The sequence below is a fragment of the Melitaea cinxia genome, chromosome 10, assembly GCF_905220565.1.
Source record: "Melitaea cinxia chromosome 10, ilMelCinx1.1, whole genome shotgun sequence".
Taxonomy (NCBI): domain Eukaryota; kingdom Metazoa; phylum Arthropoda; class Insecta; order Lepidoptera; family Nymphalidae; genus Melitaea; species Melitaea cinxia.
In genome coordinates, this window is record NC_059403.1 from 10,170,500 (window position 1) to 10,193,844 (window position 23,345).

Sequence of the window (23,345 nt, forward strand, 5' to 3'; positions counted from 1 at the left end):
TGATGGCTACATAACTATATGTATCCTAATTAGAGTCTTCTATATTTGTATATTATAATGTGGTCACCAAGCCGCCTGCCCAGCGTGGCGTGGCGTGGTGGTGACTATGGGCAAAACACATGAGTTCACGCCATTTTTGGCTCGAACTTGTGGAGGCCTATGTCCAGTAGTGTGCTGCGATAGGCTGATGTGATGATTTTGATAGTTAATCTTCTTTCTAGGATAGTATACAGTAGGATTGCCAGTTTGTTAAACTTAGTAGCCTGACAGAATAGCCAATTAGCCAGTTTGGTTCAACACGCATTCATAAAGCATAAGTATCTCCAGCTTACAAATAATAAATCAAGTCTGTGATTAGTAGTAAAAATATATTTACTTGACGTTTACAGAAATTAATAATAATAATATGTAAATCTCTGTTATCACCATATTATAAGCTTACGCTTTGTGGAGGTGCACGAAATCAATGAATGTTTTACTGGAGTTCACTTGAATGAAATGACGTCATCGCATAGTAGTCCAGTGTACTATATAGTAGGATTGTGCATATATAGATAATTGAGCTCTTTCTTTTGGCGTCGGATATTCTACGGTGTTTGAAGAGAATACGAATAGTCACAAGTCGGTAGCGATGTGAGTCGGACGCCAGCTGTTGTTATGCTGTACGCTTCTTGTCTTCGCGCTCTTTCGCGCCACGAGCGGCGAATTTGGGCCAAGCACGAGTACTTTGTACCCTTTCTGACTCGCTCATAATCGTATCGGCCGTCCTCTTCAGCATTTTCACTCTAGAATCGTAATATAATAGTATAACTTGTCATTGATGTAATCACTAATCAGTTCAATGTTTACATTGTGCTCGTATCAACCTATGAAATGTCATTACGCTCTGAATAATCGGTCGCACCGGTGGTTCGGTGTTAGCAAGGTAGGTAATAATTAATTGATTTTTAAAAATCTTTAATTCGCGTTCCGTAGATCTTTTTAATTAAACTTACCGTTATTTATTTACGTTCAAAACATCGAACAATAGATACCTATATTGCTTAATTTATATTTTAGTGTCGTCATTGTCGACAAAAAAAAATATTACAATAGTTTAATTTTATTATAAAATTTTAATTATCTTTCTTTATTTAGTTGACTTTTTAGTTTTTAAACATTGAGTTCTATAATTTTTTATAAAAATAGACTATCCAAGTTTCTTAAATTAAAAAATAACAATAAACAGCTGATATCAAGGACTGCAAAATTGATAAATGAATCAAAGTGCGGTTTTCATTGCTGTCATTATATTAAAACATTTTCATTGACGTTGGTGCCCTATAGAAGAAATAAAATAAGTAAATATTTTTAATATTAAACGACATAGTCGTGAAATATTATAATATGTAAGTATTATTCTGATCTTTACTGTTACATAAATCAGTAATAAGGAAGTGATTACCGTTACGTAGATTAGTAAAGGAGAAAAGGGATAGGTTGAAACCCTTGGTTATTAATTTAAAAAAAAATTAAAGCTATATATTACCCTAACCATGAAGTTTTAACAGCGTAAATGTTTTTAGATTGTTACATAATAGAGAACTAAGCATTGCTGATAAATTCTAAATTATTGAAATTTTAAATCAGTACGACTTGGAGAAGTTATTTTGTCCTGGTTTTGATTTTTTTTTCAAAAAATCGCTACATAGTTGACAGCACGTTTCTATACCCAAAAAGAAACAAAATCCTTTCTTTTCTTGTAGTTTTGGATGTATGATGATGAGTTATACAAACGACTCTTTAACTCTTTAAATTTTTTTAAATGCATAAAGCATTAAAACCCCTGAAAGAAATCATGTTTTAATACCTATCAATATTTATGTCAATAATATTTAATAAAAAAAATCTGCGATAGACTTGATAAAACAAGTATTACGCCGTATCGTGATCGAATAAGGTAAGATTCGAAATTTGACATTGAAGCGTACCTACATGCTAAATAGGTAGTTGTATAATTTCAGAACGTTGTATAATATGTTGCCACTTGACATGTACAAAGAGAGGTAAAACTAAATTTTTCAATTAAATTTTATAAAAATAGCAGATCGCTTTTAGAAGGTTGCGGTGCGGGGTTTATTATTTTACAATCCCACCAAATAAGCTAAATAAATACTAGCTAGATTATGGTACCTAACGCATAAGATGCGCATGCGCAAACAATCCTCTCTCTCTTGTTTTGAAGACTCAACATTTTTTAATATCGTATCAAAAATCGACCGTTTCAGCTGGGATCGAACCTGCATCTCCCACTCACCGTGTCGGTGCTTTAGCCAATTAAGCTATGGAACAATGTACCAAAGGGGGGTAACGGGTGTTAGGTCGAAATTTTTGATATGATGATTTTTTGGTTCTGAGCGACAATAATAAATCAATATTACGGACTCAAGACTCGTCATCATAATGGTTTTTTTACAGGGTTAAAATACGATATAATGTGCTTTCGGAACCCAGAACTAGGTACTTGTATATTTTAAAGATTTTCCGTACATCTACATTAAAAACAGAAACGAATATTAGAGCGATACGGATCCAAATAGATGTTAGAGTCGTGTCGGTAATAATGAGTCGAAAAAGAATATTATTTCTTACACCTATGCTCTTTATCTGATCTTGTGTTGGACGTGAAACGTGATTCAAAATGATTTTGACTAATACATATATACCTTGAATAAAAGGTTTAGTAACATAAATTACTTAACTCTAAATAGAGAATCTATGAAATGTCGAGCAGGACAGCACGTGTTACAGAATGCGAGATAAATAAAGTTTGTCTTAAAATGAACCTGAATTCTGCCACAACATGATTGATAATAACCATCTACAACTAAACAATGCAGTATTAACTGGCATAATTACATTTAAATGTCTTTAATGCTCAAAAGTCAATGTTCGAGACACTTGAGGGTAAATCACGAACATAAAATATCCCTAAATGTAGCACACTCTATAAAAAGAAAACATCTGAGCTGACTGACGACGATCAGAATAATAAGGCAGCACAGTGGTAGTAAAGTACACATTGTGATTGCTGTTCTCTCTCTCTTGATGCAATTATTCAAAATAATATAATTTGCAATTGGTAACTTTACCTGGTATTGTTGAAATTAATCTTTTCCAATGCTCCATCGGGTGAGCTTTTAGATTTAAAATTTAGAATAATAATGCCATACGGGCTTTTAGGCCCAGCCCAACCCCGTTCGTGGCTACTTAACCACTCCCGTGTGTCTCAATGTGATGGTTTAAATCCTATCAACGTCAATCACATGGATCATGACAATATTTTAAATACACAGGGCGTTTAAAAATATATCCCCTCCACATGATGTTATGATAATTTATTTATGACTACTATAGGTTAATTTAGTTTGGCACATCAGCTTTTCTTCGACCAGAAATCGACCAGAATTTAAAGTATCTAATATTTTTTTTTCGCCACCTAAATATATTATTACATACATATTATTAAAAATGTGTTCTTTAACTAGAGATTACTTGCTAGAGTTTGTATCTACATATATAGTTTCTATCTTGTTAAAATTTATACTTACAAAATGGAGTTCCCATTGTTTTGTTTAGATTAATTGTAAAAAAAATGCTTTCAAGGTGTTTATTGCTGTAATCTATACAAATAAATAATATTGGAGTGCCTGTTTGTAATATTAAAATAGCCGCTTTTTACTAAATGCATATGGATGTATACACGGTACATATACAAAAATAACATTTTTTACAATTTTTTTGTCTGTCCGTCTGTCTGTCTGTTTGTTCCGGCTAATCTCTGAAACGGCTGAATCGATTTTGACGGGACTTTCACTAGCAGATAGCTTAGGCTACTTTTATTTTGGAAATTTATTTATTTTATCACTGCGAACTGAACATTTTTTTTCCACGCTGACGAAGTCGCGGGCACAGCTAGTAACAAATATTCTTCTCTTTGGCCTTATTCCGTCTATTGCAGATGATTTAGATAGTGTCAGACAGACAATGTGTCGCCTAGGACACTCTTCAGGAAAACGCAAAGCTGCCTAAGCTCTGCGCCTCCCTCTCGACCTCACTGGCTAGGCCCACAGGAAAGACGAGTCGATACGTGTGGAGCAAGTTCGGCTGCAAGGAGTCTTTCGCATTTTAGAACTATCCCACGAATGCTTGACGGAGACCTCATTCCGGGTTTCAAATGAAGTTTTCCTATTTTGAGCCAGGTTTATCCCTCGGTCGCCTTTTACGACCCCCACGGGAAGATACGGGTGGTGCTATTCTACTCGGTCGACACCACCCGGCGTAGTAACAAATATATTAGTCGGTTAATTGCAAATTATCAATTTTTTTCGACAACCACCCTGGTGTAGTTGTGCGAGTAGCCTACAATACCAACAGTTGGGTTCGATTCCCGTCAGGATGTATATTTGTATTTGTACAAATATTTTTTTTCCGGTTTGGATGTCTGTCCTTGTGGGTCTCCCCACCGTGCCTCGGAGGCACGTGCCACGTTAAGCCGTTGGTCCCGGCTTTTATAATAAATACCTGATGGCGATCGTTATTCATAATAGGGTACATTTCCGCCAACCTGCAGTGGAGCAGCGTGGTGGAATAAGGTCCGATCCTTCTCCTAAATGGAGAAAGAGGCCTATGCCCAACAGTGGGACGTTACATACAGGCTAAATGCGAACGCCATTATTTAGATTATTAAATTTTACCTTTTATATATTTCATCATTTAAGTTAAACGGAAACACCAATTGTAGAATTTATTAAGGTTATAAAGTTTCGTAATTTTCTTTTTTAAGAAATATTTTAGCTCGTAATTAGCGATAATTTAAAATGGGTCCATTTTACAATAAACGTGCGCATCATCGTACTCATTGCTCATATCCATTTGAGGATATAATAAAGTGAATGAATTCAAAACTCACAGTCAGTGCGTGGTGTTCATACGTGACGAAAGTGGTATGTCGAATAATATTATAATAATAATTTTTATACATATTTTTTATAATTATCTCGTGTAAAATATTTATGAGTGTCATTGTTTATTTAAAGATTTTTTTTTTCAATGAAAATACAATTTATTTTTCTTTTGTCCGTTTTCCTTAAGTTTTAGTGCATTGTTTTTTTTTATTTCATAATTTCAGATAATATATATAATTTAATGCTAATTCTATGTTTCATGTATTTATGTTGATCTACGGTTTTATAATACGTTAGGTAAAATAATAATACCAAAGCATTAACAAATTTGTACCTTTTAAAATGTATAAAGCGCAGCCTTGTACCTAATGTGAACATTAATTGCTGCATATTAAATTTAATCTATATTTAGGTAAACAATTAATGTTGTTGTATATACAGTATAGAAGGTTGTAGTTTCACAAAATTTACACGAGGCTCAGAAATATATAAACCCTGGCTATCTTCCAAAAATATGTAGTTCAACAAACTACTAAGTAGAATAATAGTGTGCCAAATCTTATATATAAAATTAATATACTCCTCCGAAACGGCTGGACCGATTTTTATGAAATTTTGTGTGCATATTCGGGTAGGTTTGAGAATCTGTCAACATCCATTTTTCATACCCCTATGTTATAATGGAGAGGGAGGATTAAGGGGCTGAATAACATACCTATAAGGCAAAACAACGTTTGCGGGGTCAGCTAGTATCTATAGAAAATCGTTAGATACATGGCTTTTTAATATATGAATTACTTTACAGTATCTTTATAATATGAATATTACGTTACGTAATTAGCTTTGAGTATAAATTGTTTAGTCCAGTAACTAGTACAGGATCGCTCTTGATACAAAAAATATGCCGATACAGTCATATAAAATAGTGAGAACAGTTTATTCTTCGCACGATATTAGAAACATGAAAATAAATGCCTACAATTGTTACATTCTACTGTATTGTTGAGTTGATCAAAGTTCGCTTGCGACGCGTTTTTTTTTTATAATTCTTATTTTTTTTCATAAAACGTAATAAAAGTACAAGATTACGATCGTTAAGATCGTTAACTACCTCATTATTACTACGAGACAACATTGATATTATGAATGTAATTATAACTTTTTTTAAATTACTTACCTATATATATAAACTTTAGAGTCGACATTCACGTCACATTTTTGTAGGTCCGATTAAGCCAAGATTTTTAACAGATAAAAAGTCATACACTCATTGCTGAACGTATGACGGACGTACAAGAAGACCTACAGGGTCGCCGTTCATTATTATCAAAAGCTTTTAATAAATATTCTACCACATACAGGACAGTACTCCGCTTCGACAATTAAAAAAGGTAAAGTTAATTATTTGACATATAACGTTCTGCAAGAGGAAAACAATTTGTAATACGTTTTACTGTTTCATCACCAAGCTGTGTGTTATCTCAGAGATTCGTAACAGTGACCAAGCATTGTTGATTATCGCGCTAAGCTAGAGATGATTAAATGATGATAGGTTTTATATCGGTAGGAGGTGAGTCAAACCCTCGGAGAAAGTATTTACCTATCGTGATCGTTAGGTAGGCATAGTTAAAAACAATCTTATTATATAAATAAATAGGATTGCTAAAGTATACTCTATCTATAAATATAAGTATAGCTTCGATAATAAATCACTTTCAATATGTCGATAAAATAACGCTATATTATGCATTTGTTATCGGTGACTATTTCTAATCAGTAACAATATACTTATTGATGTTAAGTGGAAACAATTTGTACGGACGTTGGACATGCTTAGGTGTGGACTTTGTAAGAGCAGTGTTAGGTAGACATTTATGTTTTTGTTATAGTCCACAAATACGTTGCTACGTTAATTTTAATCTATAAAAATTGACGTATAAATATGAATGATTGTTTGTTTCGCGACACACAAACTTTAACATATGTGTTGCTATGTTAATACTTCATTGTATTGTATGTAATGCCAAGGATCGATCGAGAGTAGCGAACTATTGATACAATTTTAGAGCCTCTAGACCATAACCTTTTTCAGGATCTAGTTGTTGTAGGCGTTGCAGTTTTTTGGATAATCACGCATAGTAAGCTTATTTAGGGGTGGACAGAAATATTGAGCTCTATTGGAATTAGAAGCATAGAATTATATTTGTAGTTAGTGGTGGTTAGGGTCAGGAAGAAAGGTAGTTCTGAAGTTTTTTGTGCTGTTCTGTACAAGAAAACTAAATTAAATTTTAGAAACAAATTTGATACATATTAATAGTAAAAGAACAAAACATAGGCACATACATACATACTAGATCGTTCAATAAGTCCCGAGACTAACCTAGAAATGGCGCATATATTAAAAACTCTTTTGATTTTTAAAAAGTACTGGCTATCAATACAAGAATATGTGTCAAATTTTTAAAAATGGAACAATAAAATTATTGATTTTGAAACATTTAAGTGACGCTACGGTTGTAATTTCGATACAATGGAAAAAAACGAGTTTCGCGTGTTGATAAAACATTGTTTTTTAATGGGAAAAAATACTGTTGAAGCACAGCAATGGCTTATAAAATGTTATGCAGGATCAGCTCCCTCTAAAGCAACCATTTGTCGGTGGTATGCCGACTTCAAACGCGGTCGCATGGACACCAATGATGGGGAACGCTCAGGTCGTCCAAATGAAGCAGTGACTCAACAAAATATTAACCAAGTCCTCAAAATCGTATTGGAAGATCGGAAGGTAAAAGTGTGAGAGATAGCCGAGATAGTGAAGATTTCAGCTGGTAGTGTTTTCACTATTTTACATAACAATTTGGCCATGAAAAAGCTTTTTTCTAAGTGGGTGCCGCGTTTGCTTACAACTAATCAAAAGGAACAACGTATCAATGATTCAGAGCGATGTTTGGCGCTGATGAATCATAATAAAAAGGATTTTTTACGTCGGTATGTAACAATGGATGAAACCTGGATATACCATTTCACTCCGGAATCCAATCGGCAGGCAGCGGAGTGGAGAGCGGCTGGTGAAAGCCGCCCGAAGCGTCCAAAGACTCAGAAATCGGCCGGTAAGGTTATGGCGTCTATATTTTGGGATGCGCATGGAATACTTTTCATCGACTACCTTGAAAAGGGGCAAAATATAAATAGTGACTATTACATGTGCTTATTGGAGCGATTGAAGTACGAAATTGCGGATAAACGACCTCACATGAACAAAAAGAAAGTGGTGTTTCACCAGGACAACGCGCCTTGTCACAAGTCCGTGAGAACGATGGCCAAAATTAACGAATTGGGCTTTGAATTGCTTCCTCATCCCCCTTATTCGCCAGACTTGGCCCCCAGCGATTACTGGCTGTTTGCAGACCTCAAAAAAATGCTTCAGGGTAAGAAATTTGACTCAAATAGTGAAGTTATCGCAGCAACGGAGGCTTATTTTGAAGCCAAAGACAAATCGTTCTACACACATGGGATAGAAAAGTTAGAAAAGCGTTGGAGGGACTGTATCGCTCTTGGAGGAGACTATGTTGATGAATAAAAATTAATTTTATAAAAAAGACCCTTTTCTAGTACTTAGTCTCGGGACTTATTGAACCACGTGTTAAACATAGACGTAACAAAACTCCAAAATTGAGTATTGAATACCTTATTTTTACTTTTTGCTATACACAAAAAATATTTACCTGATGATTTAAACAAGTCTCTAAAACTTATTATAAAGGATGACACAAAATATACGCCTTCAAAATAAAGATACGAAGGGCTGGTGCCTCATAAAAGCTTAGTACGTTTCTCGCGTCCTTTTAAAACCCCCTTATTTAATAGTTTCCACTGCATATATTAAAGGTAAACTAATTTTTGTCACTATTTATTACTTGACAACAAACATTTTCTTAATGAGTTATGATTACAGAAAAATGCAAAATAAAATACGGCATATTACTTATTAATATGTTGCTATGAGCGGAAATTAATTTTATGTATGTTCGGGGATAACTCCGTCGTTTATGAACCGGTTTTGATAATTCTTTTTTTGTTGGAAAGGAGATATCCCTAGTTTGGTACTCCCTAGTCTGGTATCCTGGTTTACTTATCATGAGAAGGAAACCAGGATCTGATGATGGGATCTCAGAGAAATCGAGGGAAACCCTCGAAAATCCGCATGACTTTTTACTGGGTGTACCGATTTTGACGATTGCAAATTTAATCGAAAGCCGATGTTTATCATGTACCGATTTTGACTATTGTAAATTTAATCGAAAGCCGATGTTTATCATGTGGTCACATTTAAATTTCATCGAGATCTGATTACAACTTTTGGAGTAATCTTTGATAATGCGTATTTGATGATGATAGTTGACTATTTTTTCGTCTACCTACGTTGTATTACTTGTCGATATAATTGAAGTCGGTTTTTCTTCGTTTGCCTGCAAATATAGATATAGTAGATCAGTTGGGAAAATTCCCCAGTACAAAGTAGTTGAAGTACAACTATTTTTCGACAAATTTTGGACAGTATATTACAATCATGGCAAGTTTTATCTATCGATTAAAAATTAAATACTACTATTAGGCTTTCTTTTAGAGATTTACCCATGTAACAGATCTACGTTGTGTGCAGGACACTGAAAAACTTTTCCAAAGTTTGATTAAATAAAACACTATTCTTTTAATAAAAAGTGTATGGTCCTAAAAGACCTGTAAGTTTTTATTGGGCAAGGTTATTCAGCTGCACTGCAATACGCTACATACGAGGATCGAACAGTGTTTATAACTTCGTACATTAAGTAACAATTTAATATTATAGCACTAACAATAAGCAGTGTTGTATTGAATATTATTAACAATACCTAATGAAGCGAAATAAGTTCTGCATCTACAATTTTAACCTGGGTACTTGAACTTTTCAAACAGTTTAGGTAGGTATCCGAGCCGATACCTATAGTTACCGACTGAAATTAAATTATATTGTAATACACTTCTCTTGTGAAAACGGAGTTTATAGACTAAATAATAAAAAATAAATAAATATAACATACACACATGGTCGTCTACATACAGTCATACAGTAAGCATCTTAATGCTCTTTGTAGGGTAACAGAAGACTGTTATAGCCAAATACATGTTTTTATAAATAAACATAGAAATAATAAATATATAAATGCAAACACCACACCCAGACTCAAACTGAAATCGAACCCGCAACCCGCGGAGCAGGAAGCAAAGGCTAGTCAAATATATCAGGTAGATAAATAAAATTAAAGTTAAAGAAGAATCTTCTTATACTTCTTGATTCTAGTAAATACCTGTTTGGCTAAACGAAAATTGGTCACGAGCGGAGATCGAACATTCATTTTAGTCGCGAATATTACGCTCATTACTTCATCGAAATAGCAAAACATAGGTACTTCTAATTACAACATTAGTATAACTTAAGAGAAAGAGAGATATTATTAAGTTATCACGCAAACAGGCTGGCGTACAAAACACCTACACCAAGTATCAACAGTTCTAGACGTAATACTATGTTATGTTCATAAGATGTAAATGAAAGCGATTGTCACTATAACGACATGCAATCCAATGTCTGCGTAAGTAGAAACAAGAAATATTTAAATAACCGATGACCCCGTCCGGTTTATCGATCATGTCACCGTGACTTTTAACTTATCAATGTATGGTACCACCTATATGCTACATAGTTCGAATCGATAGTTCCGATCATGCAAACTACACTTGATGTTAAATTCAATAATTCACATTATATAATATAATTATTTATCTACGTAGTCGATATATTTTTTTAATAAACTTAATAAAATATGATACTGTAACATGCATATATATATTATTCTTTTTTAATACAATTATAAAATTATTATTTTTTTTTGTAATACTGATTTCTCTTGTGCTTATAACTCAAAAAATGATTCAATTATCAAACTTGTAATTTTGTGTTTTGTGTGCATTTGCTTACAGATATTATGGATACTAAAGAGTTCGTGATAAGGTTATAATTAACCAAAATGCCTGTGCTTCGTAACGCTGACAGTCCCGCTTCGAAAGCAACCAATTCTGTGGCAGTACGATACGGTGTAGCGGTCCTTGGAGCATGGGCCGCAGAGACAGGTAGGCAAAAATATGCCTGTCCCTTTAGTGAAGAATGGAATCATGAGAAGAAAGCTAAGTTTGAAAGAATATGGTGTGTGAAAAATAATACGGGTAAAAAGAAATAAAATATAAATATGATAAAATGACGGCTGATAGAAATGAATGAAATGAAAAACTTTATACTAGTAAAACAACTTTTACAATGAGAACGTTATAAATGAATTTCGTTTGAAAATAGCAAAAACTACAGAATCCGTATTATCTAATCTTTCTTCTATTTCATTCTTGGGAATCCTATATAAGCTATTAAAGCTATATCTAAACGAAAATGTACCTAAATAAAAATTAAATAGCTACTATTTGTAATTTTGTACCTAAGCGAAATTATTAAGAGCGTTTAGATCCATTGTGTTAGTTTATCATTTTGATATGTTCTTTAATAAGTTAAAGAAAAAATGGGTAAATTTCATTGATTTGATTTGATCATTTTGTGGAATAAAATCAAATAACTTTTTAAATATTAGGTAAATTATTGTATTTTTGGATTTCGTACGATTCGCTCCTAATCAGTGGAGGGTTTTTAAGTAGGCTGAGTAGGCTGAAGCCTGGAGCGGCAAAATTTTACCTAAATTTTATTTTTTAATATTATATTTTATGAAATTATGGAATAGGCGGCCCTTAAAAAAGGGTTCAACCGAAATAATCGCGACTAGCACTTGACCGTTTTTCGAATGACTGTGACCCGACCTTTTTGAAGGTTGAATCTGCGCTCGACTGTGCTCCTAATAGGAAATAGGGTATCTATCAACTTTCATAGGTCAGTAGGGGCGGCAAAAATTGAATAGCCTACTGGCGGTAAATTTATTAATCGACCACAGTCACTGCTTCTAATCTTCTGTGACGCTACTCGTTCAAAATACTCTAATACCTTATATAGCAGTAAGTAGTTCGCATTCACTTTGCTTTAATCTTCTGCTTTTGTCTGGATTTAATCCGACGTTCGCAGATTTCAAGACGGTTTTAGGCTTACGTCTTTTGTGAGCCAAAGTCGGGCAACTTTATTTATTACTGAAATTTATATGGAATATGGTTATAGTAACTATTTTACTTCGGACAATAGGTTAGTAGATAGAGTGATATTCGCTGTACACTACGATTTGAGTGTATTTAATTGTTATTTTATTTCCCTCCTTTAGCTACGTATCCGTTCGACCTAACAAAGACAAGGCTACAAATACAGTCCGAAGTAGCTGCAGCCAAGCATGGGTACAAGGCGAGTATACTAAACATTGTTTGTGACTGACTATAAACTTATATTAATAATATTTATTTATTTATTTATTCAGAAAATCAACAGCTTATACATACTATTTTAATCATAAAGCATACAACAAATAATATAGCCAATAACGGGTTTCCCTACAGTTAACAAATTAGTATTATGGAGATATCGTTAACAAAAAAGAAAAAGAAAACAACAGTCACAATCAGTATTCCAATGCACAAAAATGCTTACTCAGATAAGATTTTATTATATTGGTTTTGAATATCGTTTTAGACTTTGTGAAGATGTCGACGTTTTTAAATAATGTGTTTATACGTATGAGGGAGTCTCAGTAACAGCGAGTTTTTGAAATAATTCGAATAATGTTGAGAAACTTCTAATATAGATGTATTACGGGTACGATATTTAGGAGTTCGAAAACCTATTTTAGATACTAGATGTGGACAATCAATTATTATGTCATAGAGCAGACCCATATCCAAAAGAATACGTCTCTGTTTCAACGAAAGCATTTCATGTTCCGCGCAATTATTTTCATAATTCTCACAAAATTTACAACACTGAAAGTTTAAATGTTTAATGAATATATTTTGCATTCGTTCTGGGCGGTTCTGATAAATTCGGTATTGAGGTGACCATATAAGACTAGCATACTCTAAAATGCTCCGTACATACGCAAAATAATACATAGCTGATATGTTTGTAAACGGTTTACACACGCGAAGAACAAATATGCTTTCATTAGTATATTTTCTATATAATCTGATAGTATCATTTTTTGATCAAAGTAGACCCCCAAATCTCTCAAACTTTGTTTTCTGTTAATTTGTTCGTCATTGAAATGGTAGCTATATAGAATAAGGCTTTGGTTTCCGCGTGAATGAGATGCATTCACACTGTTAATAAATTATTAAGATCGCATTGCAACGACAAACAATCCTGCATGGTATTCATTACATAAAAAAAACCTTTTTGTCATCAGCGTACATAAGATAATCACAGTGCTTCAAACTTGAACCAATATTAAACAAGTACGCAATTGATTAATATAAGTCTTATAGTCAGTCACAGTCATGTGATTAATTTTAAAATAATTTACGCATTCTATTTTAAATTGGATTGTATAAAAAAGTGATATATGTCGGTTAAAAGTAATTAACACATTTATTATTGAAAAACTATAATTTAAAAAATTTATGTAGTTGGAGAATCACGGAATGATAAAAACAGCTGTTGGCATTGCGAAGCAGGAAGGTGTCTTGAAGCTTTGGAGCGGTCTCATGCCAATGTTCCAACGACACGCCATATACTCTGGCAGTCGGCTCATATTCTATGAACACTTCCGTAATGCTTTTAAGGACGCTAATGGGAAGGTCTCGTTGGGAGCCGCTTCTATAGGTGAGTTATAAACTTGTAAAAAGTTTATTTCAATAGACCAGATAGCTTTGTTCACGATGTTGGAATGCTAACTTTATAACATTCCACAAAATTGTATACTTATTTACATGCAACAAACAACCTTCCGGGTATAGGGGTATAAAAATAATAATGTACATTTTTATACTCATTTTATTGTTAATGTTGCTTATTTATTTTATTTCTTGTTTGGTGTACAATAAAGTGTTATTATTGTAGTTAACTTATTTCAAATACGGCTAAATGTTTAAAACAATTGAACGCCACAAGTAGGTGAAATTACCTACTTTGAATTACAAATTAGAGTTTATTTTCGTGACGATGCATTTAACTCAATAATAAGCATGTCAAACAGTTTAAAAGAACGTATGTGTAAAATGTACGAGTCACATTCTTATTTTTAGTCTCTTATATGATACGTAATGTCAATTCGAAAATTTATCACCTGCAATTAACACTTATGCATGTATGCCAATTTCCAAACATTGAAGAACGAACGGCTATTATGTACATCACAGGTAGATTAATTTATGGGAGGTTCAATTTTTGTCATTTCTAACTCTACCTTAATTCCGGTGCTGCGGGAAGTGTACTCATGCTCCGTTCTGCGACTATCACGCGTTATTTTCGAACAAATTTACGTAAAAACGATCTTTATTGCAAGATCAAAATACGATACGAACTGACCTTTAACGACTGACAAATAGACACTTTTAAACAAAATAACGCGTCAGAGATAATATTCTAATACAATTAGTAGTAACATTGCGTGCTAGATTATAGGTATAGAAATCCGAAAAATACCCAAAACCGAATCGGAGCACCCCACTGTCCACGTGGTCTTGGTCTGTCCTACCGCTAGAGTGTTTTTTTTAAGCCGGAGGCGCGGAGGAAGGGCAGGATCCAAGCGTTATTCTTAGGTTAATTTTTTTCGATTTAAAAATTGAACCTCAAAGCTTCAACCATGATATTTTCTGTAACAACGGGGTTTACACGAAAATAGTTGTCCGGGGGGGGGGGGGGGGGTGAAAAACCCACACTCACTCCCACCCCACCCCCCCTTTTCCTCAACCCCATAAATTTCTTGCCGGCGATGTACATAATTACCGAACTACAATACCTATTTTCTCATCAATATATGTAGATTTATATTTAAAAAAAAAACTTCAACATGACTTGTTTGTTTATTTCGATATCAGCTGTACGCAGATAAGACGATATTAGTTTATTGACCCCGTTTTGTGAAGGCCACTAGAACATTGTTATGTAAATAGACCAACGTACCTGTCGAAACTGATCTCGATTACAATTAATTGTACACGAAATATTTTCCTAAGGACCTTGAATTAAATTGTTATAGACTACGATACACATTGTAATAAAGTTTCAATATTTTATTTTAAAAATAGTCAGGTGACTTAGTTCTTAGTTTTGTGTATATAGGTATGTTTATGTTTAAGCTACATTCGCGTCAACCGCGGCTGGATATTCGTTAGGTTAGTTACAGGCGTACGCAAAGGGTTTCAACTTTAATACGAATCTATTTGCTGTGTGTTTGTTCGCTTGTTATCCTGTATATTTACAATCGTAAAAAAAGTATTAAAATTGGAAACTAAGATTCTCCAAAACCGAGACAGACTTTACGGTATATATGAATTGTACGAAATGGTGAAGCATCCATGTCTACCAAAGTAAGAGACGGGAAAAAAATGCAGCAAATTACAATTACATTAACTTCATTAATTTGTATAGATTTTCAGTTACCGTATTTTCGATTTTCCACGAATTGTTAGCGGGAAGGTTGACAAAGCGTTTATGGTTTGGCCGTAGCTTATTAATTGTCTTCGAATCATTTGTTTTTTTTTTTTTATTTTATTATAGAAGTATGAAATCTAGGGCGCAGTTTTGTCTGTCAGTCTCATCTGTGATGAGAGATGTCTATTAATATTCCGTTTGGTTTTGAATTTTTGATAAATATTTACGAATTTTTAAGCAGAAACATGGGCATAGTTTTGTATGTAACATAAATGTATTTAATCTATAGTTACATTGTATTGTCAAGGATAGACCAAAGTTAAGAGCTATAGATTAATTACCAATTTAAAAGTCATTGCCCGATAAATTAGAATTGACAGTACTAATTACTTAATTGCTAGACATTGTCAAGAATGACTCACAAGAATCGCACGCTTTGTTTTGTTTGTTATCTATACAAATAAATAAAATTGGAGTATCTGTTTGTAATAATAAATTAACCGCTTTTTGCAAAATGCATATGAATGTATACACGGTACATATACCAAAATAATATTTTTTACAATTTTTGTCTGTCTGTCTGGTTGTTCCAGCTAATCTCTGAAACGACTGGACCGATTTTCTCGGGACTTTCGCTGGCAGATCTGAGGCTGATATAATAAGGAGTAACTTAGGCTAATTTTATTTTAGAAATTAATTTATTTTATAACTCTGCGAACTGAAAATATTTTTTTTGTTAAATTCCACGCGGCCAAAGTTGCAGGCACAGCTATTGTATCTTTAAATTAGTTGAGATTGAGTTTTATACAAAGCACTTTATTAACTAACTTCAAGAAAAGGAGGAGATTACTCAATTCAACCGTATATATATATTTTTATGCTTGTTCGGGGATAAGTTCTTCGTTTATAAACCGAATTTGATAATTCTTGTTTTTTTTTTGGAAAGGATGTGTGATTTGATGATGGAATCCCAGAGAAATTAAGAGAAACCCTCGAAAATCGTAGTGACGACTAGTGCGTTTGTTAATTTTTTTTCGTCTACTTACGTTGCATTACTTGTCGATGTAATTGAAGTCTGTTTTTTTCGTTTGTGAGCAAACACTAACTTTTTTATTTAATCGAAAGGTGCTGCGTGTCTTGTGATTCCTTTTAAATTTAATTAAACTATGACAAGTACTTTTCGAGTTATATCTAATAATGCATATTTACTAGACTAATTTTTCGTCGATCTTCGTTGTATTATACCGCATAACTTTTCACTGGGTGTACCGATTATGATGATTCTTCTTTTAATCGAAAGCTGATGCTTGTCTTATAGTCCTATATAAATTTGATCGAGATCTGATATTAACATTTTGAGTAATTTGTGATAACTATTTTCCGTCTACGTACGTTATGTTACTTATTGATGTAATTGAAGTCTGTTTTTTTTCATTTATGAGCAAAAACAAATATGTACACGTTTAATTACAACACTGCTGTTTAAAAACTTTTAGAACGGACATCTTGTTTTCTTTGTCAGAAACACAGTTCAAAACATTTTGTATTAGTAGTAATAAAGTATCTATAAATTACACGTATAACCGTATAAGTAATGTGCCTGAAGTTCTTTAGGTGGGTTGGCCGCTGGGTCGCTGGCTCAATTGATCGCATCACCAACTGACTTGGTGAAAGTACAGATGCAAGCGGAAGGGCGTCGGATACTGCAAGGAAAACCCCCGCGTTTTGCCAATTGCAGGCAGGCATATGCGATGCTCTATTCGGAATCCGGCATTAAAGGTTTTTGGAGAGGTAAGTGGGTGACACGAATTTCGATTTTTTGTATTTTTAAAACATAGAAGTCAAATTTTGTATAGTTATTTATTTTTATGCAAATAGGTCGGCAAATAAGCCTAAGGCTCACCAGATGGTAAGCAATTACGGCAGCTTATAAACGCCTGCAACATCGAAATCATCGCAAGTTCGTTGCCGACCCTACCCCCTGGCCACTTACTCATCACAGGCACACAACGCTATCTGAGAGCACTATTATTTAGCTGTTATTACAGAAGTGAAAGGTTGAGGTACTGTCCTACTCGGGCTGCTCTTGATTTTGAGAAGGATATTTTCTGCTATGACCTACCTCAATAATTAATTGATTGTTATGATAGTGAATAGTTATATGATGAACTTGTGACATTAGTAATGATTCATCATATTAAACTGCTTATTACGTAGATAATATTTATTGCAAACCATACTTAAGTTTAATTTGTGTAATATTTTCAGTCATTTAGTATAAAACAGCCTTACATAATGTTATTATTTACATATATTCACCATTTTTGCTAAATTTTAAAATCAAAATGGTACGCTTATTACTTAGCGATGAGAATATCGGTACAATATAGCGATTAACGCAGTGCTCACAGCGACTATCTGTTATCGTAGCGGTCGCGGGTTTATCTTCGCTGGTGGAAAATATTTGTATGGGCTATACAAATATTATAAATATATATTTACCTGGTATCTTTTGGACCTTCATCTTCATATCTATTGAAATTATTGGAACGAAGTTCCTTACGGAGGTCTTGACATTTGGCTGGGCGACCGAACTGAAAAAAATGTGATACTAAAACCGTAAGATAAATATATAACGGAAGTGACGTGATATCAGTCACACGACTGTATAATATGAAGTTTGTAAAACTAAAATATTACTAGTAAACTTTTTTTTAAAATTATTTATGTAATTTTATACTGTCGACAAAAATAAAGAAAGACATGTTTTTTATTTCACTTAATAGTTTGAATTATTATTATTATTGTTATTTTATTTGATTTATTTTACGGTATTTGTTATTTTCTAAAATACTAAATTTCCTAAATACTTTTATGTACTTAATTAAAAACCAATCGACAAAATTAAAAAAAAAAATCAAGAATTAGAAAATATATATAAAATTCAACATTTTTTTTTCAAATTGTCCTGCTTCTATAGGTAGGTATAATCCGAAAGAACTTCATACCTACCCGGTGTCCCATGACACCACGTATTCTAATTAGTGGACGCTTGACTTTTTCTTTAATCATTGACGTTTAAACATAATTATGGATTCTCAGGTGCCGTACCTAACGTGCAGCGTGCTGCTCTCGTCAACATGGGAGACCTGGCAGCTTACGACTACACTAAGCAGTTCCTAATGCGCGAGTTCGGTATGGCGGACACCGCGGCCGTGCACGCCACGGCCGCTTTCGCCGCCGGCTTCGTAGCTGCTGTCGTGGGCACGCCCGCGGACGTGCTCAAAACACGCCTCATGAACCAACCGGTGGGACCAGACGGAAGGTAATTGAAAACTTGAAAACCCGCGTTTTGAGAAAAAGTTTCGAAGTTACTTGTAAAATATCTAGAAGTATGTAGTAGCACTGTTCAGGAGACTAGTCAGAATGAGTAACTGAAGGCATCATGTGACAATTTTGGTGTTTTGTCGATCATGTGGGAGAACCTTTGGTATCAGTTCCAAGTTGCTTTAGGTACATATAGATGTTTTACATTCAAAAGTGATATTAGGCATTTTTAGTTTTAAATGATTGTTATTTTATAGATACGATTTAATTTAATGTATTTCGATATAGTTCGGTTTAAAAGTTGTACTTGTTTAAGACTTCTGTTTAATTTTCTTTTTTGGAAGTTGCTTAGCAATCTCTTTTGCAAATTTTGTTGTGTCGAATACTTATCTATTTGTGGGCGTTAAATGTGAATATGGATATTATAATAATGACTTTTTTGTTTTAAAACATTTTGTTTTAAACAAAAGTTCTATTTATGTCTGCACGCCCTCTGTTAGCTACTTATCTATGTATATGTTGCAGTCAGAACTCTTAACCAGTCAAAAGTACTATTGACTAGCGAAATCAGTCAAAAGTACTTTTGACTGGACAAGTTGGTCAAAAGTGGTTTTGACTGAAAATTATTGGTTATTAGTACTTTTGACTGCAAATTCACGGTTAAAAATACTTTTGACTGACGCTCTCCGTCAAAAGTAGTTTTAACTGCAAAAAAGCGTCAGTCAAAAGCACTATTAACTCGTTAGATGTGAATAAATTTAGTCAAATGATCCTGATGAACCATAATAAATTTATGCCCGCGATCTTCTTGCGACTGCATGTCAATCAGATCGACTTGGCAGCGGCTGTTCATTTCAGTGTGCAGGATCGGTTTCTAAACCTGACGCATCCTTTTCTTGCTTTTCTTCCTTTGGCATACTTCGCACATTGATAAATATATATTAATCATTTCTTTTGTAACATTAGCGTACTTTTTTGCCGTTTTATTCTTAAGTCTGTCGCGACCACCATGACCTATAGAAATATGAGTAGCATTATTAATGTCGTAGATTTCCTCAGCCGGCAAAAATATTTGACAGGTTCTGTGTTTGTAACTAATTTTTTTATACCACAAACTTCAATGTGTCAGTCTACTGTACTGTAATGGAACACCATGATTCTTTCATTAAATTTCGCGTCTTCCACATCCATTGCAAACTTTTCAAATTTTTCTTTTGTCATCACATTGAAATGACTATCTTTCATATCTTCCATCGCTAAAATACTAATACTAACTGAGGTAGGGCACAGCAGGAATTTCCTGCTCAAAATATGGAGCAGCCCGACTGGGGTAGTACCTCGACCTTACAGAAGATCACAGCAAAATAATACTGTTTTCAAACAGTATTGTGTTCCTGTTGGTGAGTAAGGTGACCAGAGCTCCTGGGGTGGATTGGGGATTGGGTCGGCAACGCGCTTGCGATGCTTCTGGTGTTGCAGGCGTCTATAAGCTACGGTAATCGCTTACCATCAGGTGAGCCGTACGCTTGTTTGCCGACCTAGTGACATAAAAAAAAAAAAAAAAAATCTTTGCAAAAAGCCTTCTTTCTTTTCGTAGTCACTCATTTTTGTTCTAATATCAGCACGTTCTCCACTAATAATGAGTAATATAAAAGTTTAATGTGCGTTTGTCGTTATTTTTATCGACCACCTTAACTTTTTAAGAGTTTTGACTGATACAACCAGTCAAAATCACTTTTGACGGAATCATTTAGTCAAAAGTACTTTTAACCAGCGCCATTGGGCAAAAGTACTTTTAACTGTTATTTTAGTCAAAAATATTATTGACTAAAGCAAACGGTCAAAAGTACTTCTGACTGATTTTGCTAGTCAATAGTGCTTTTGACTGGTTAAGAGTTTTGACTGCAACATATCTAAATAAAATTGAATGTTGCTAAGCGCATAACTCGAGAATGAGTACACTAATTCAGCTAATTTTTTTTGTATGTTCCTTAACGCCTCCGGTTTTAGTATAAAAAAAAAAAAATAAAAAAATATATTTTTACTATTAACTTTTGACAGAACGAGGTCTGTCCGGGCAGCTAGTCTTATTATATAAATAAAAATGGCTCGACCAATTCGGTTAATTTTTGTTTTTCTTTCTTCCTTAAGGGTCACGAAAGGTTTTAATACTAAAAAAAAAACTTAAAAAATAATAATTTTTACTATTATCTTTTGACAGAACGAAGTCTGTCCAGGCAGTTAGTCTATCTGTATAAATAAAAATGAATGTTGTTAAGCGCATAATTCGAGAAGGGTTCGACCAATTCGGTTAGTTTATTTTTTTTTTTTGTATTTTCCTTAAGGCTAATTAGATAAAGTCGGCAATATATTTACGTCTTTCTTCACTATGCTTTAAATAAGTACCAATATGAAAAAATGCTCGAGAATAAAATGTAAAGGCGACAATTTTCTCTCATCAATAGGAGAAGCTAACAGTTTTTCACTTTCATACGGATTCATAAAATTGATTATCACCAATAATTAAGTAGGTACATAAGAAAACATACAAAAGTTAGGATCGTGAAATTGACCTACATTTTTGAATATACTACAATTTTATTAATGTTATTAGTTTCTTCGACTGAATAGATTTGTTTTTATGATTTGAGTAATACATAGCCGCATATATCTGTAACAATATTTTTTTTTTTAATACCAATATATAAAAAAGTCCAAAAATAGTCTCCTTAGTAAGCTTGTATTTGGTTTGGACTTTCTCAGAACCACTCTGTGGTCTGTCTCAGAACGCTACCTATCATTTCTTAGTAAAAATATTCCATTTCCCCGAAATCTTAGCTTTTGTTATGCAAATTGCTTTGGCAAATTGTGATTAAACGTTCTGTAGGCGAAATCGTCTTTACGTATTGTCTTTTGGCTGATAATATTTTCAAAATATTTCAAGTAGCGATATTCTACGTGTACGTGTATTATACCTACTTACATTTTTTTGTATTTTTTATTAAATTATTTAATTAATATGAAACATAAAATGGGAAATGTATATACCTATATAGTATTATATAATATTCAGGATGGTCAGCGTAGACAGTTAGTTTTAAGTAACATAAATCGGTACCGCTATGCAATAAGTAGGTTGGTGCGTCTAAAGCGGGGTCGGGGTCGAACAACGGGGTCAAAGTCGGGACCCGCGCACGCTCAATGTAACTCCTTTCCCTTTCGTTTCAAATATTCTTGTAATGTATGTAAATCAGGTGACTGAAATATATGAGAACCTGCGGTATATTTACAATAATACAATGCTCGTAGTCTCATTAATGCTGTAACTATAGCAATTTGAAACAAGAAACGGTGAGTTTGTACCTAAGTAAGAAAATATTAAAAGTAGGTCGAGTCTTGTCTGCGGTTTTGTGTTCATGCGAATAATATGAAAACTTGAACAAAGGCTTTCTTTGTAGTCGCAGACATAATGTGAACATATTTTAGCTATATTCCGTAGCTGTTGGACCTGATACGGATTGAGGGTGAGGTCATAGCCTCATAGGTAATAACAATGACTAGTTTATAGAGATGTTAAAAATAGCCTTATGCATACAAACTTGCATTGTAATAAGATTCCTTTCAATCTTTGATAAATTAATTAAAAATAATTAGTTGCCATAATAAACGACTAGTTACATATTTTGATATCGTCTTACTTTAATTCACTTTGAGGGAAAGTAATAAAATTTATTTTTGTTGGTAATCGATACATTTTAAAATCACTAAACTGATGTAGGTTAATATAAACCTAAATCTAAAAAAAAATTATTCATTAAGACGTAGGTACCTAACTTAAATAGTAATTACTTTATTTTTGGCAAGATACAATACAAAATTGTATAAAAATTAGAGTTATTTATTTAAATCTTACACCCATAATGCACTTCATCTCGTAAAAGTTAATAGCAATGCGCAGAACACAAACATTAAATCTTTACTTTTAATTTTCTTTCAGAGGTACGCTGTACCGCGGGATGATCGATTGTCTGCAGCAGTCTGTTAAAAATGAAGGAATATTGTCATTATATAAAGGGTTCCTACCCCTCTGGATGCGGCTCGGTCCATGGGCTTTAATAAATTGGATAGCTTTTGAAAACATCATGCTTGCTATTGGAGGTAACACTTTTTAAATCGCAAAATGATGAGTTTATATAATTATTTACATGAGGTTTGAATAATCGTTACTAGTTTTAGCTATAACGCTTATAATTTTAACAAGGACAATTAGTAATTTTTTTAAAGTTGTTAATTTATATCTATTGGTTGTTGAATTGTTTTATTTTAAAAATTATTTAGAACTATAATTGATCAAAAGTAATTCACACAGACATCCTATGGTAAGCTTAATCTCATACAACAAAACAACACGTAGTAAGGACAATATGTAAAAAATAAATGCTTAATAAATGCTTAGTGCAATC

General features: G+C 33.4%; 1 protein-coding gene across 1 annotated transcript; it reads left to right on the top strand.

Annotated features, from left to right (window-relative positions):
* Positions 1 to 617: 617 nt before the first annotated feature.
* Positions 618 to 23,345, top strand: LOC123656846 (mitochondrial uncoupling protein 4). The gene is made up of 7 exons (XM_045592465.1): positions 618 to 925; positions 10,968 to 11,117; positions 12,296 to 12,372; positions 13,587 to 13,782; positions 17,170 to 17,346; positions 18,658 to 18,880; positions 22,880 to 23,345. Exons 2-7 carry the CDS (start codon positions 11,015 to 11,017, stop codon positions 23,052 to 23,054), a joined length of 951 nt encoding a protein of 316 aa, XP_045448421.1. The 5' UTR covers positions 618 to 925; positions 10,968 to 11,014; the 3' UTR covers positions 23,055 to 23,345.